General features: G+C 40.9%; 1 protein-coding gene across 1 annotated transcript; it reads left to right on the top strand.

Moving 5' to 3' along the window:
- Nucleotides 1-5,756: 5,756 nt before the first annotated feature.
- Nucleotides 5,757-16,402, top strand: wfs1b (Wolfram syndrome 1b (wolframin)). The gene is made up of 10 exons (XM_085295436.1): nt 5,757-5,953; nt 7,246-7,641; nt 11,305-11,381; nt 11,564-11,708; nt 11,819-11,992; nt 12,078-12,158; nt 12,293-12,453; nt 13,370-13,606; nt 13,693-13,811; nt 13,954-16,402. The coding sequence occupies exons 2-10, from the start codon at nt 7,248-7,250 to the stop codon at nt 15,500-15,502; spliced, it is 2,937 nt and encodes a 978-aa protein (XP_085151562.1). The 5' UTR covers nt 5,757-5,953; nt 7,246-7,247; the 3' UTR covers nt 15,503-16,402.
- Nucleotides 16,403-17,637: the final 1,235 nt, after the last annotated feature.

Here is a 17,637-nt window from a genome sequence, read left to right on the forward strand (position 1 = left end):
CCCCTTTGCTCTCTGTTTGGTAAGATTTTGGTCAGTTTGAGCAGTTAGTCTGTTACATAATTACCCTGTGTTGTCATTACAACTTGAATTTAGTCTTTATCTGACCTCTTTTTAAAATCCCCTGTTATTTTACTGATATATATAAATATATATAAAATTTGTACTTGATTGAGTTATTAAAGCTTTTCAGATAAAGACGATTTTTTCACTATTTCTTATGATTTGACCAGGTGTTTAATGAAAATACAAACATGGACAGTGATACAATGTTCATATTTTTTATAATTTTCATACCACTAGTGTTTAAAATCAAGTAATCAAGATGTTTTTTAACCTTTAATTAGAGCCTTAACAAAACAAAAAAATACTTTAGCTGCCAGTACTGACATTTTTTTTCCATTTCACAGGCTCAAAAGCACAATTGATGAGAACCATTGACCAACAGACATTTTTACAACAATGGGTTGCCTGTTTCTTTGGTATTTCATGACAAATTGGCGAGATAAGAGCTCAAGAGATGGTTCCAAGTGTTAAATATTAAAGTGGTTGCTGGTAAATGGACCACAGAGGTGGATGCATGTGTGAATGCAGTGGGAGGGGAAAAAATATCTATTTGATGTTTTTGAATTTTTTTTTTAAAAGAAGTAATGCTTTGTTAAGCTCAACAAAAACCCAAAAATCCAACTAAAGTTGATGACAACCTCATGAGTTGTGGATTTATAAAAAGAAAACAGTCCACTCTTCAATCACATCTTGACTTACTGATGTGACTCTATTCAAAGTTTCCATTGCACAGCCCAAACATCTGAGCTTAATACCACACACAGACTCAACGTGCATTTCTTTAACGTTTCATCATGTTAGCAAAGTTATAGTATCGCATTAATGGTTAATTTAATTTATACTTTTTAATTTGTAAATTGAAATTCTGCCAAGACAAATATCAAAGTTTTTACTTGGAGCCTGTGTTTGTGTTTTGTATTGTGAACGACAGAATTATCAAGAGCTTTCAACGGGGGTGTGTGTGATATTTTCCCTTCATTAGTTATCAGAATTAATTGATTTCAAATATTTGCTTATTGGGACATTAGTCTACGCCAGATAATAAGGAATACAATTAAAAAATAGAAAAATGAATAATATTTTCAGATTCATTATCCTTTACATCTTTATAAGGCCAAAGTTGAGTATTACTGTCTTCTTATGTGTTTCCAAGTTTATTTTCTTACTTTTTAACACACTGTTTCTGATTAATATCCTTTCATCATTTCACCTTATGACCCCCAATATCCTTTTGCAATCAGTTTAAGTGTTTTATTGATGCCTCTGAATCGTCCTTTGTGCTTGTTTTGTATTATGTGTTAATTATTAATTATAAAGTTGATGGTGATGATAATTTTCAGTATATTTCATTTAAAACCTACTGTGCTTCTTACCGTGCTTCATTGTATGAACTAAATAACCTTATCATACAACCTCAGTGTGCGCAATAGTGTTACTGTGATGCTCTAAATGATGTAATTACATGTGTGTATGGGTATATTTATTTTATTCTAGGACAATATGACTTGTCAGATCACAAAAGTAGGTGAAATACTCTGATATTATGACAGTGGCGTGAGTGTGACCCAGTTTCTAGAGACTGTATTACTTACGCACAGCTGCCTGTCTCTGCCTCTCCACACTGTGCCTGCCTGTCTGCCATTCACCAGCAGGGCCACATACATGCATGCTCACAGTTTTCTGTGGCAGCAACATATGCGGCCCATTATTTCAAGGCACAGGAAGTGGAAGAGGCAAAACACACAGTCCGTAAGGAGTTTTAATTGTGTACATTAGTCTTTGCCTGTGTCGTGACCTATTCCGAGCTGTCACGGATCATATTTGCATGTACAGGACATTTTAGAGTGAGATAATGCAGGCAAAGCAGATAGGGTGAGTTTGGCTGCACTGCTGTCATGCTCCTGCTCAGGCCAGCAGACACACAGATGGAGTGATTAAAATCAAAAGAAACAGCAACAAAAAATATTGAAATAATTGTGTGTTTGGTTTTATTTTGGTGAAGCATTGTCTCATGGTGCAAATGTGAGAGAACTGTAACGATTGTTTCTGTGAATTGATTTGCCTGAGGTACTTTTTTTTTTTTTTTTAGCCAGCATTATTTTTTTTTAGTCTGTTTTTGTACAGTGCCCACTCTGAAAAAACAACAGGAGTAGAGTTCACAGAAACAGGATAAAGGAACTTTTCCTTTTGACGTCAATCTAACCTTGTGATTAGGTCTTGTGATTTCTCTCTGTAAATTAACTAAATGTTAAATCAGCTTATTTACATTTCTTTTGTCTGGTTATAAGAAACATGGTAAAGTGGGGAGTCACCGCTTTTATTAACTTAACATAATCATCTTAGGTTCTCGGCATATCCCTGAGAGCTGTCCATAATAAGCTTAACATATTCATGACTGTGTGCAGATTAAACTTTTAGAGATGGCTCTTAGTATTCAGGGGAGCCCTAAGAATCAGATGAGGAATATATCAAACTACTTAGTTGTTTATGCAGGATTTTATGGAAACACACAGGCAGTCACATGACTGGTGAAACATTCACCTTTTAGTCCATGTCTGCAGCCATCCACTAAACTGACCTATTCAACACAATGTAAACTCGAGCCTCCAGTGCTCATGCTGACGTAACACTTTCATATGAAGGTAATTAGGATTCCCAGGCATGACTCACTGCTGTTAGTCACTAAAAATCAGAGCCTGATGTTCCATGTCTATTTCCAAAACCTTCGTTCAGATTATGAATGAATGACTTCATCTGTCTTTAAGGCGTTTTCACCTGTTAAAGCACTTTCAAAGAAAGTAAAGGAGATTTTTCTCTACATTGACCATTTAGCCAAAATACGATATGTTTAATGGAAAAACTGCTTTCAAAAGCACTCAGATGTTCCACTAGAAAGCACTAGTATTTAAAAGCTCAAGAAATACAGTGTGCCATTATAGCCACATCACGGGGAGTGTGAGTCAGCCACAGCAGTTATTGTGTTGTATTAGCATCGTTTTTGGGGTGGAAAAAAGTTTAAACAATGTGTTGCATAACTTTTCAGTTTGTAATTGAACCTCTGATATTAAGATAGAAATCTTACTTTAGAGCTTGTATTTATGCTATGCACTGTGAATTACTGCATCTAAAATCACATTAAATTCTGTACCAGTATTGTGGCGTTTTCATCTATTGAGACAAAGCACGTAATATCAAGATCAACAACCAAGATCTAAACAGTTACAACTAAAGCTTGTTTCCATGCAATTATTTCTGCCGTCATTGTGTAAGTGCTGTGTTTTCCTCCACCCTTGTTTCTCTCAAGGCTCAAAACTGCCAGATCAATATGTGAGTTCTGCCTGAAGCTGGGAATTAACCCATGGGAAGGAGTTGAGTTTTCCACATTTAAAAAGCCTGTTGGAATTTCCAGTGATTTAAGCACGTTGAGACTTTTTGGAGTTATATTAATCCAAGTGGTTCATGTTTCAAGATATTTAGACAGTGGCCCTGTATGAGAGTTGGATTACTTCATTTCAATCCTCAATGTAAAGCGGATTGCAGGACAACATGTTGCTTGCCTGTGATGTCGTTTATATATTTCTTATCAACAAATGCTACGTAAAGACTATGTGCTTTACAAAAATGTTCCTTGGGTCTTGTATTTGACCAAAGTATCAGCTGGATGCAGTGCACCCAGTACAGCAGCCCATTTCTCTACAGAGAGCAACTTCAAAGGTCAAAACAGTGACTGGGCTGCATTTGAGTTAGAAATACTCACCTTCACTCCAGTCAGTGTCCGTTCTCATATAACCCTTCTGGTTGCTATGGTTACAGACCATACCTCATCTCCTCCTCCTCCTTCTCAGATCGCTCTTCCTGTGAGAGATATTGGGTTTACAGGGGGACTCTGTAGGCGAAGCTTCTATTTTACATACAGAGACCTGTTACCTAGAGACAGAGGAGGCGATTCAAGTGCATCCTGGACAAAATCTCTCAGTGCCATGTTGTGTCATGTAACCGTTTCCAATCACTGCAGCTGCATGAGAAAGTTTACCAGACAGAAAACATGATGGGGAGTCTCCATTGCTTGAGTCTTGAGTCATTACTTCCTGGAGGGTATACACTGAAAGTGAGAGAGAAAGCAAGCAGACTGGAGTTATTAAGAACAGCCTGTTTCAGGGTTCAATTACCTCAGTAATTACCACATTTTAAAAACCCACAACTGTTGACTGTGACCGTCTCAGGCACGGGCAGTGCAGTCCTGACAAATCTGCAAAGGGGATTTGCATAATCAAAAGATCTGGACTCATAACAAGCTAAATAATACAAATAACTATCCAGAGCTGATTTGCTTAGTTTAGGAGAGACACATCTCTGAGTGCATGTGTGTCTAAGCCCATTTAAAAGACAGATTTCCTGATGTATGCAGATTGCAGGTGTGCATACATGTGAGAGACCAAAAGCACTGTAAGGGTCCTGATTATCCTCTCAACTGGATTGTGTTAATCTACTAATCGAGAACCATTTACATAACTGCTTTAGTGCAACTGCAGTTAAGCAATTACTGCCCTCATTTCCATCTTTTCCCACAGTGTGCTATCTACTCTTGAACTTTCTACACTTGAACTTTAATCTCACTCTTTCCCCCCCGAGTCCCAATGTCTTTAAACTCCTTTAATTGTCTGCACTCCTTCCTTCCTTTTTTTTTACTAAGTGCCCTTCCTCCGAGCATAGTCTGAACTGAATGTTTTCCTTTTCTTGTCTGTTACTGAGACTCTTGCAGATCTTATAGTCTGATCTCAATCAACACATTATTTTTCACAGAATGAAACCTGCAAGATGTTTATTCCATTCCATTCATATATTTAGTGGCATGCTGTCACACTTTTTAAAAAATCTATTATGTTACCCTGTAAATAGCTTTAACTTGTCTGCACTCTATGTGTGGATCTTAATCTGTGGAGTCTGGATAAAATTATTACACATGCTTGTGGGAGAAAGACTCTAAAGTAAACCTGATTGCTTAATTGTCTGGCGTAACACCTTACACTGGTATTTCTTAAATTTGACTTACAGTAAATTACACTATTTTTGCAAATTTCCACAATCAATTTGACAGTCCTAGCTTTGCATCTTTCCCTCATTACAGCATCATTCTTTATCATATCATAATAGTGATACATAATAAACAAAGGATTTAATCTTTGCTATATGGAGAAAGAGCAGGGGAAGGATTATGTTTCTACTTAGAATAAAAGTATTTAAATAAATACTAAAGAAAAGCACATTTCTTTTCTAATAATTTTTCAACAAAACAAATCCACTTCAATTATCAAAACCCATACATTTAATTATGAGTATAGCTAAGTTTAGTTTAGTTTTGTGTTGCCATCTGTTGGTACAAAATCAATATTGCGTTTTTGCGAGCATAAAAAATATACATCGATAAACGACTCATAAAAACAAATAGGAGAATTTAAAGGAACCTCGAGCTCTAAAATAGTAACTCGTTGTTAGACGTAGTCCGTTGAACTCATTTTTTTCTGTCCTCATGCTAAATGAATTCTAACAAATGTTCTCGATATATTAGTCGTTCGACAGTTGATTTCTCTTGACTTTAGGGTTATTTGAACTTCCTGCCACTGCAGCCAATCAAATCCTAATCAATAAAAACAAGCGTTCGGCGCTTTCCAATCACCTTGCGCAGAATGAAAAGTAGGCGTGGACGTGGAGTGGAGCAGCTGACAGACTTTCCGGCGCGTCGTGTGTGTTTGGAGTTTGACCACAAAAAACAGAGGACGTGCGGATTTCAGGGGGGGATGGAAGAATGAGTTGGGACTCTAAATAGTGAACAAACCGAGAAGCAATTTAATCTGGAGGGTTTAATTAAACTGGTGTTGTCACGGGAAAGGTAAGCCGACATTAGAAGTGTTGAATGTCAGCGCTCGTTAGCGTTAGCTCCTAAAGCACCGGTTATTTCAGCTAACGCCTCCTGCCACATCCAATTGCTGCTGTCTTTTTAATATCAAATGCAGTAGCCCTATATATAGAAATGGCATTGTGTGTGTATTTAGCGTTCTTTTTGCCGCTAACGTTTATTAAGAGTGCTAAATTTAGTTTGGAAGTCCCCTTTATCGGCAAAGTTATTGTCATCGGAGCCCTGTCCTGCTTATCCAAGAGGGGCACCAGGACACTTGATTTGCAGTCATTGCACTTTAAGGATGTCACCTTCTCAATATAGCTAGCCAGGGCTCGGTTAATAATATCTAAAATAGACTATAGACTTCGTAGCACACATCTGAACAAAATTGTGTGTGGGATTATTTGGCCTTAATTAGTAAAAGGAAAGGAGCTTTCTAGGATAACAGAGGTAAATATTACATTTGTTTTGGAAATCTGCCTGAGTCTGAGCTACGTGGCTGAGATCTGTTGGTTTCGTCTGTAGTATGAAAGTAGCTTTTCTTTTATAGTAATCAAATGACACATTTTACATCAGTTATGCACAATATTAAAACCTATGAGAGGTTTACTGAAGACAATTGAAAGTCTTGTTATAAATTCTGAGAAGTTTTGGTAGTGGTATTCATGTGGTTGACATACCACCTTCCTAAACACTTTGTGAGACCAAGCACACCCCTCCACACTTAAAAAACAAAAAACAAAAAAAACCAAACACACTAAAAATCTAATTTAAAAATTCCTCATGAATATTTGGTACATACTGCATTCAGTTCATTTTTATTTATATAGCACTAATTCACAACAACAGTCCTACCAAGACACGTTATATTATATTGTAAAGACACTAGAATATTGAAAATGGGAAGAAACCACAACAATCACATGGCCCCCTATGAGTAAGCACTTGGTGACAGTGGCAAAAACCAGGCTCAAGGAAGACAGCCATCGGCTGTGACTGGTTGTTTGATTGTTTCTCCCCCCCCCCCCGTAAAATCTCACTCATGTGATGATGAGGGAACACAACCTTTCAAAACACCTGTTACTTTGCAACAGGTGCACTCTGTTAGCTGCTTGTCCTTGAACATGTGCTTCATACTGTATATGCATTGCTGTTTTTCACACACTGCAGCATTACTAGTATTACCACAGTAATGTTTTGTTCATAATTTTTCATAAATCACAGGGATTGTGTTTGTTCCCCAAAACATTCCTAATTGATTAAAAAATCTGATGTAATTTCAGCCATGGATCCTTCACTAACTGCCAGTTCATCCGCCTCCAAACTGGACCCTTCGTCTCCTACCACCCTGAGACCCGGACCTTCTTCTCGCAGCTCATCTGTCAACTCAACTACGACAAATTCAAACTGGCCAAATCCTAAACTCACAATGCCAACACCTCCAGCAACACCCTCATCTTCTCCCTCTACTGCCTCCCCTCGGACTTCCCCAAATCCTCTTTACCGCTCTTCCTCCCTTTCCACACCGACAACCTCGCCTCTTCGGCAACCAATCAGGAGCCTCTCCCAGGGGGGCAGATCTCAGCTAAACGCCGCGTCTACGGGGAATCCCATGACTGGATCATCAGCTGCTGGAGGTCCTGCAACAATTCCACAGACTCCTCCCACACCAGAGCAAGGTGAGAATCAAAACTGACCTTCGACCTTCACTTTGCACTTCTTCAGGAATCAGTGCAGCCAACACTCCCAGGTTACTGTGTATGTGCAGTGCAGTGTTTCCATGACCACAGACATTTACCTCAGCATGTAAAGCAGCCTCTCCCTTTTTGCTGACCTGAAGAGAAAAGATGGTTTCACATGTGTTTTTTTAAACTAAACAAATATGGTATGCAAGTAAGACGTCTTTTGGTTGAAGGGGAATAGCACTTTTTATCTTTTTAACCCTTTGCAGTGATTTATATACTTAGCTTACCTGCTCAGTCATTTCATAAGTAAACACTTTCCAGTTTCTTTAACTGTCTAAAATAATATAATTAAGTGTCTTAAAGTTCTGAATGTACTGAAAGTAAAACAGGGAGATGGACTGCACCACTGTGGAAGTGTTTGCACACCAGGAGAATGAGCAGCAGCTGTTTGCTGTGCTAAATAAACAGTTATTTTAGAGCTCAGGCAGATGGTTAAAGTGTACGTGGCTTTACCAGTGTAAGTTACTGGATGCTTCACAATTTCTTCTGCTTCTTGAGATCCGCAGGCACAGGCAGACCACTTTCACTCACCAGTATCACTTACAGCCTGCATGACGGAAAAGTGTTTCCACGTCTGTTTTTCCTGCTGTTAGTTTTAAACAGAACAAATATGACCGCTTACTTTACGGGAAGCAGACACATTTTCGGTGTGAGATCCTGTTCCTTTGGAGAACTGGGATTTAAGAGTAGCAGAAATCATTAGCCAAAGGAAGATGATAATTAAACCAAGAGGGCTCTGTGGTATTATCAGGTCTTGTCAAGGCCAAAGCTGTTTCTGGAAGGATGTGACTCATGCTCATGCTCTGGGATCACTGATGTCACAGATTGCCACACTGTGCTGGTCTCTTGTTTCTATTTTTGTTTGTTGGGAACATCTGCAGAGTATTTAAAAATGTAGAGTAATAAGGAGTAGTTGCTCCTTCGAAAAACCTGAAGAAAACCTAATATATTAAATAGCTGCTTTTTTTTTTTTTGTTTTTTTTTTTGTGTCCCGTTTGGATCTTTAGCCATCAGAATTGTTGTCTTAAGGCCAAGAAAGATGCCAAGCGGATTTATTTTACCAAGTGGATCATCATGGCCTTGCCATATTGGTCCATTTGATTGACCTTTATTATAATTATGAATTTATTTTATTTTCAGTTCCTACAAACGGGACAGACATGACTGGGGGATAGGACAGGGAGAAAGAATGAAAGAAAGAGAGGGAGAGAAAGAAAACCAAAGGGGAGAAGAGACGGTGAGAAGGGGGGGAAGAAAGAAAAAAAACAAAAAAAAAAAACACCTTGGTCAAATGTATGGAGAAAAAAAACAGAAGAGAAAGCAAACAACAAAGAGCAACATAATAAAAAAAACGGCACCATCACAATAAACTAGCTAGCAGTAAATATCAGTAGATACTAAATAATAAACGATATTGTGCAGCACGCAAGATAGACAGCGCACAATGTGCTTTGAGGCAGCAGCCAAGAAAGCTGTAGTCCGCGTCTGTGAATACCCATGTGTACACCTGTGTGCATACCTGTGTGGATCAGCATGCTTGCATTCCAAAGGTTTCTCCATGTAACGATCTGCTAGGGAGTGTGGGGAGCCACAGCCCCGTCCTCCAGGGTATGAAGCAGGTATGGAGGAGATCAAAACTCCAGACATCCAGAGGCCCCCAGAACACAAGAGACCAAGGAAGACCAACAGAGGGGCAGCCGCGCCACTGTCCCAGTAAGAGCTGAGGAGAGTCCCAGATGAGGGCTCACTCAGCAGCCGCGGAGCAGAAGCCAGGGGGAGTTGCAGTGACGCGCCCGTGAGCTCCGCCGGCAGCCAGCTGTGCCTGAGTGACCGAGCCCCAGGCCGAGAGGCCGGGGGCACCCCACCTCCGAAGTGGCCCGAGCGAGCCCCAGGCTCCAGGCCCTGATAAGCGGCCGCCAAGGAGTGAGCCGGTGTGTACCCGGACGCCCACCCCCAGACACAAAGAACCACCAACGCACCGACACCTGAGGGAGTCCGCCACTGGCAGGGGAAGTGGTGGTGGGTGGAGATAGGCCTCCAAACCTTGGAGGGCCTGAGATGTCCCCAGAGAGGTGGCGTCTGATACCCAACCTGACATATAGACACAGACATACAGGCACACACAGACACAAACATCCATTCCCACCCTCATGCTCTCATATGCACTTACTCCACACTCAACCAACGTGGAGACAGACATAAAGAGACGCTGTACACACAATCACACTCCCCAAGCGTACTGTACGAACCGGGTCTAGGTACCCTTGCCCCTGGAGGGGGGAACTGCACCCAGACCCAGGTGGTGTTACCCTTTTCCCTGCGGTGGGGAGAGGCAGACCGCCCCGACTCCGCAGCAGCAGGGAGGCCCCACATTCCAGACTGCAGTTTTTTTAAGTGGGCATAATATCAAGCTCCATATGTTTATTCTTGGACTTTTCTTGGTTAGCTCTGCGCGAATTAGAGTTCAAGTAATTTATATTTTTCTTATACAACGTCATTCATCCACTGCCTGAACCAAATTATTTTATCTCTCTTACCTTTAAGGCCACCATCCTCTGATTGGCTGTTGCTCTCTAACAGAAGGTTTAAACAGCACCCTGTGTGGGACAGCTGTGCTCACTTTCAAAGCTGTGTCCCTGAAATGATCACATAGAGTACAGCAGGGAGGTTTTTTGTAAGACAAACTGGAAGTTGGTGTGACTTCGGTTCCCTGGACAAATGGCGTCTTTCTATATGATTTTGAGTTAAAAATAAATAAATAAATAAAACTTTAGGAAAATAAAACCACTGAAGTCGTGTTAAAGTCACTGGCATGTTTTGCTCAGCCTTATTAACACAACTAACAGAACTTCAGCGGTGGTTCAATCATAATTGCTGCTGGCAGAAGTAAAGGGCTAGTGTTAGGCTTCAGTTGGCGAGGAGTGAGCATGATTGGTTGTCTTTCTGTCTCTCTGTGTTAGCCCTGTAAATGGACTGGCACTCTATTAAACCTTCAAAATTTACAAATGTGATATTTGTATGTATATTATATGGTAAAACAACACATTTGAAAATGTCTAAAGCTCGAGTTAAATACACATCTTATTTAAAGGATCTAACCAAAACCCTATTCAAATCACCCATTGACTCTGAAACAATGAAACCAAAGGTCCCTTCCAAATCCAGCAGGTCTCAATGAACTCTTTGCCCCTTGGACACCTACTAGGGGGTAACCCTTAGTTTCTGTCATTATCATGCCAGTTTCCAGAGCTTTCTATTAGGAATTACAAAACTAACTGGTTAAAAACTGAAGCATTAATTTCAGCCTAACAGTTATAACTTGTATTATATATGCTTACTAATAAAGATATTTAAAACGAAATAGGTTCTTAGTTTTTCCAAGGCCAGCCCCAGTAAGCTGTACAAGCAGATATCACCCTAACTGGCCTCTGATGCACACCCAGTGCTCTGGAAGCGGGCTAGAAATACCACAGAAAACAATGATTAAAAAAAAAAAAAGAAAAACAAGGGTTACCTTAGTAGGTGTCCAAGGTGGAAAGATTTGAAAGAGCCCTAAAATCTACTGGATGGATTTTGAAAATGTATTTTCTGTTTCAGAGGAGCCAGAGGAGGAGGTCAGCTTTGAGGATTTGGAGGAGAGAGCAAAGTCAGGTGATGCCAAAGCACAGACTAAGGTTAGTGGCAATGATCGTACTGCAGACACCGTGGACTTTAGTCGCCATATGGTGATGACAGAGCATATGAGCTAAGTAATTATACATTTTATTTTAGAGTGACATGCTGATAGGACGGACAGGTCACTAAGTCACAGTAATGCTTGTGTTGCAAGTCTAAAAGTCTGTGTGTGTCTGCACAGATGGGCCGCTACTTCCTGGCATTGGCAGAAGAAAGCGATGAAGAACTGAACAACTGCACAGCGGTCACTTGGCTCGTCCAGGCTGCTAAACAGGGCCGCAAGGATGCGGTCAGACTGCTGCAGCAGTGTTTGGCCTCCAGGAAAGGTATGACTGCTACTCTTAGTGCACAGCTTTTAGAAGAATGGAACCAGTGTGAAACTGGAGCATGATTGAGCTAATGTTCGTCTGTGCATTCATCCTCATTTGTTCTTCAGGCATCACACTGGAAAACTTTGAGGAGGTGAAGAAGTTGTGTACAGAGACTCGTTTTGAGAGAGGAGTGAGGAAGGCAGCTCTGCTCATGTACTGGAAGTTAAACCCAGAGAGGAAGAAGTCGGTGCCCGTTTCTGAGATGCTAGAGAACGTTGAACATGTTAACACAGAGCCGGGTCCGAGAGGAATAATACTGTATTTCAAATCATTTACATTTTGAAGGCATTCATTTTTTTAAATTATACTTTCTACCCTCTGCAGACACACCAGTTTCCCCTGGTCCCCTAAACAGGTCTGCTAAGAAACAGAGGAGAGTCTTGGAGACTATGGTCACCAGTGAGGGTATGTGTGGTCTGAAATGTGTCTTCTAATGGGATTAAACATGCACAATTTGTCATTTCCTCAAGCCCAAAGTGTCCTACAGACCTGTCAGAGTAAAATAAAAGTACTAATATTTCTTCTGTACTTCTTTGCAGCCAGTTCCCATGTGGGTCTTGATGACTTTGTTGAGATGACCAAGAAGTACGCCCAGGGTATTGCACCCTCACCAGTTATGGCTGCTGCAGGAGGGGATGATGATGATGACGATGATGAAATAGTAGTGAAAAATCCAGATGAACTGCCCCTGCATCAAAAGGTGGTTTGGGGGGTAGTGGTCTGCCTTTGTCATCTTCTTTTCACGCTCTGCTTGTCTTGAGTTTACTAAATCTGTGAAAAAGTGAAAGAAATTCTGCAACTTAATCAGTTTCGGTCCTGCTATGTTTTCATTCTTTCACTATTAGCCTTTGTGGAAGAAAATCAACCATCTAATTATATTTCTAAATCATTTTCCATTCCTTTGTGTTAATATTCAGTTGGAAGCTGGTTTATTACACATAATAACAGCTCAAGTGAAGCTTGATCAGTCAGGATGTGAATGTTCACCTGACATAAATTCACCTGAAGCACGACCAGGTGTGCAGCCAAAGCTTCACCTGTGTAGTCGTCAGTTGATATGATCCTTAATTTAACAGCCAGAAATAATTCAAATACACTCACTGAATGAACATTAAAAGTTGCAGTGCACTGAAAATTTTAACCAGTCACAAATGATAATGTTTTTTGGGACTTCAGATTTCCGGTGAACTTCTTTTTTTGTTTGTTTGTTTGTTTGTTTTTTCGGGGAGTATTCCTGGCTTCTTTTGGACCAGATTATGAATAATAATTAATAGCTTCATCAAAAGGGGGGGGGGAGCATCAGTTGTATAGCTAGTTTTAAGTGTTCAGGTCTAAACTAAACTGATTTTCTCAGGATCATCTCATTAACTAGATCTGCACCTTCTCTTTTTCCACCGTATTTCTAAAAAATAAATAAATAAATAAATTTCCCCAAAGAAACACATTAAATAGCCTTCAAGTCCCTGTGGGAAGTGGGTTTCATAGGTTCGTCTTATCAAGGCAGCTGTTTTAACATCACCAGAAAAAGTTTTTTAGTCATTCAATTTTTAAAAATTTTGTTTGTCTGATTCCATCTCTGCGACGTACTGATTCTGTCTTCCTTGTTTTTTTCAAAGCTGCTGAAGTTTCCTCTATACGCCCTTCTCGAGATAAAAGAGCATCTTATCGACTGGGCGTCACGAGCGGGCATGCAGTGGCTCAGCGCCCTGATCCCCACCCACCACGTTAACGCACTTATATTCTTCTTTATCATCTCCAACCTCACAATCGAGTTCTTCATCTTCATCATCCCCCTGCTGGTTTTCTACCTCTCGTTCTTCTCCATGGTCATCTGCACACTGCGTGTATTTCAGGTTTGTCACGATGTACTAGACGTATTTATTGATTTCTGATAATATAGTACCTTTGTTTTATTAAAACAAAACATTTTTTTCTACAGAATTCTAAAGCGTGGGAACATTTCCAGGCTCTGACAGACCTGCTTGCTCAGTTTGAACCTGGTCTCGACCTGGAGCAGGCTGAGACCAACTTTGGATGGACACACTTGGAGCCTTATCTGTAAGTCCACATCACTCAGTTTCCAGTAGTTTAATAATGTAAAGATTAGCTTCAATTTGATCTTTTCTTCCTTTAATATTACCATAAAGAAGAATTGAACTGTTTCTGCAGGAGAACAATTACTTTTTTTTTGCTTTATCAGGTACTTCCTGCTCTCGGTGGTCTTTGTGGTTTTCTCCTTCCCTGTAGCTGATAAATCCTGGATCCCCTGCTCAGAACTGGCTGCTGTTGCTCTTTTCTTCACCATTACCGCCTTCCTCAGCCTTCATGCCTCAGCTCAGCTCTTCGCTCGTAAAGCCCTCGTCACAGAGGTCCTCTCTGGAGCATGCTCCCTCACTCAATTCTTCCCGGAGTCCCTGTGGTTCCTCCGAATGTTCGGGAAGACTTTCATCACTGTGCCTCTTGGAGATATCATGGCATTAAACCTGGGGATGCCATGTCTGCTGTATGGACACCTTGTCTATCTCCTCTTCCGTATGGCCCAGCTGAGAGGCTTTAAGGGCACCTATCTGTGCTTGGTGCCCTACTTGGTTTGCTTCACTTGGTGCGAGCTTTGCTTGGTGTTCCTTAATAATGCCTCGGCAATAGGACTCATCCGCACATGTGTGGGCTACTTCCTCTTCCTGTTTGCCCTTCCTATACTTTCACTGGGTATGGCTGCGATGCTCATCATCCAGTTAGTGCAGTGGTTTCTCACCCTGGAGGTCACCAAGATGGTGGTCACGCTGACTGTTTGCTTTGTGCCGGTGGTGCTGAGGCTTTGGACTCGCTTCAGCCTCAACCCCATCAAGGTGTTTCGGTCTTTGTCGCGGAGCAGTGTTGTCAAGCTCATCCTGGTTTGGCTCAGTGCTGTGGTGCTCTTCTGCTGGATGTACGTCTACAGGTCTGAGGGCATGAAGGTGTACAACTCCACCCTGACGTGGCCTGAGTACAGCAACCTTTGCGGCCCTCTGGCCTGGAAGGAGTCCAACATGGCCCAAACCCAGATTCTCTGCTCTCATCTGGAAGGACATCGTGTCACATGGACGGGACGATTCAAATATGTCCGTGTGACCGACATTGAGAACGGGCCGCAGTCGGTTATCAACCTGCTGCCTGTATTTGTAGGGAACTGGATGCGGTGCCTGTACGGTGAGCCATATCCTCTGTGTGATGACTTGAAGAATGCGACCGCCGAGCCCCAGCCTCTGCCCGCCCCAGCTCCTCCTCCTGAAGATCCTCTGTGTAAACTTAAAAAACTGGCAAAGCACGAATGTCACATCAAACGGTTTGACCGATACAAGTTTGAAGTTACAATGGGCATGCCGCTCGAGAGGAAATCCAGGAACGGGACGATCATCGAGGATGAAGACGCTACTAAGGACATAGTACTGCGGGCTAGTAACGAGTTCAAGTCTGTGCTTTTACACTTAAACACTGGCAGCCTGGTGGAGTTCAGTACCATACTGGAGGGGCGTTTAGGCTCCAAATGGCCTGTGTTTGAACTGAAAGCCATTCACTGCATGTCATGCGGCGACGCCCGCCTTCCCAGCCGCAGACAGTACAAGATTGAACATGACTGGAGGCGTACGGCCCAGAATGCCCTCCAGTTCGGTTTTGACTTCTTCTTCAACCCCTTCCTGACTGCACAGCTCGGACAACACTCAGAGACGGAGACCGAAGCAGAGGTTGTGACAAAGCAGGGAGGATAGACGAGATGGTTGGGGGATAACACTGTCATCAGTGAAGAACACTAATGATTTTTACCCACTGATCTTAAAAGAATCAGACAGCAATATTTTTGAGTGTCTTACTGTAGAAAAGTAGATGGACCTTCAGGGGTGTGTGTGTGTGTGTGTGTGTGTGTGTGTGTGTGTGTGTGTGTGTGTGTGTGTGTGTGTGTGTGTGTGTGTGTGTGTGTGTGTGGCTTTTGAGCCAAAATGCGTGACTACATATAATGAAGAAACAGTTAATGCTAAAAAACAAGAAGCACACAACAATGTGGTTTTTAAGTACTTTACTGCCGAACGCCACATGAGGAAAAACGTCATGTAAACCTCGCTGTGTTCAGCTTGTTATGAACATTTCATCTGGTTTAAGCTAATCATCTTAAGTATAGTAATGACATGATTTTGATTTGTTACTGGATGCTATGCAAACACTACATCTGCAAATCTTTCTGTATGTCGTGACTTTTTGTGGCCAAAACCATCAGTGTTGATCTTCTGCACTTGCCTTGTTGAAGTGCACATGCATCGTTGTGTAGCTACCGCTGTTGAAGGCAAGGTTGTCATATAGATATGTTTTGCCTATAATTATTTAACGTACATACAGATTTCAAGTGCCTTCTGAAGCATATTATTTGGGAGCAATTAGACTAAATTAAGTCTCTAAGAGCTCTGCTGCATCAGAGCTTTTATTTATTACAGAACAGTTAACCAGGTTTGGCTTTCTTTACCTTCATGTCTGTCTTCTCTGTATTTGTCGTCATCTCTGCTGTGCAGGGATTTAATATATTGAACATTTGCGATCCCAGAGTGATGATGTGGTTTAAGTTAGGTTGTCACTACTTTTTTCTGTACTGTGTCCTATAAATATTTTAAGAAATCAAATGTGTGTGTGTTGCAGTTTTATTAAAAAATCATTTATATTTTACTGATCTTTAGACACAAAATTCAAACAAGATCCTAGCCCTTATGTAATTTATTGGATTTTTCTTGCATTAAACACTCACTGGCCACTTTATTAATCATATCTTGCTAGTACCCTGGACCTCCCTTTTGCCTTCAGCACTGCTTTAATTTTTCATGGCACAAATTCAGCAAGATTCAGGGAACATTCCTCAGAGAGTTTGGTTCATGTTGACATGACAGCATCATACAGATGCTGCAGATTTGCCAGCTGCACCTCCATAATGTGAATCTCCTGTTCCGCCACATCCCAAAGGTGCTAAGATGGAACTCACTGATTTTCTCACAGTGAACTCACTGTCATGCTCAACAAACCAGTTTGAGATGATTTGAACTTTGTCATGTTCGTGGTAGTGAACATGGTGTGATATCCTGCTGGAAGAAGCCAACAGAAGACGGGTACACGGTGAGCATAAAGGGATGGACGTGGTCAGCAACAATACTCTGTAAATAAAATGCTATTAATTTTGTAGTAAAGGGCCCAAAGTATTCCAAGAAAATATCCCCCACATCATTACACTCCCATGACTGGGCAAAAGTGTTCATGATCCATGTTTTCATCTTAATTACGCCAAATTCTGACACGACTTTCTATGTAAAACACAACTTTGTGATAGGAGCAGAACCATTTAAAATTATTATTTAACGCAAGCGCCTTTCCTGCTACAAGTTAATGTGTCCAATAAGAAGAGTTTGATTTACACTGGAACAATGAAGACGGTGAACAACACGCAAAATGATTCGATTTTCAGCAGAGACTGAAAGAAAAACTTCTGATATTTATGAAGCGTTAACACAAGTTATTTTTAAATTATGAAGAAATGTATTTTGCTCAGATTAACTGTCATTAAAGCATAAAATAGATGATTGTGGGGGTTTTAAACTCAAGTTTAGGCAGATAGAAGAAGAAAGATAACCAGACAGAAAAAATGTGCAGAATCATGAAACTTGGTAATTATTTCAATTAAATTCATTCATTATTAAATCCCTTAGCAATTTTAAATCCACATGTAATAAGTGCATAATAACACAAGGTGGCGCCTTACACTACATAACTTGAAAAGCCATATAAAGGGTACATATTAACAGTTAAGCAATGTTAGGACTTCCTAACTAAACAGTAATGAAAATCACAATGATACGCCCATTGGATGCAA

The sequence above is a fragment of the Mchenga conophoros genome, linkage group LG2 (genome assembly GCF_057382185.1).
Source record: "Mchenga conophoros isolate Kocher_MC1m ecotype Shallow Benthic linkage group LG2, M_conophoros_male_GT1.1, whole genome shotgun sequence".
NCBI lineage: Eukaryota > Metazoa > Chordata > Actinopteri > Cichliformes > Cichlidae > Mchenga > Mchenga conophoros.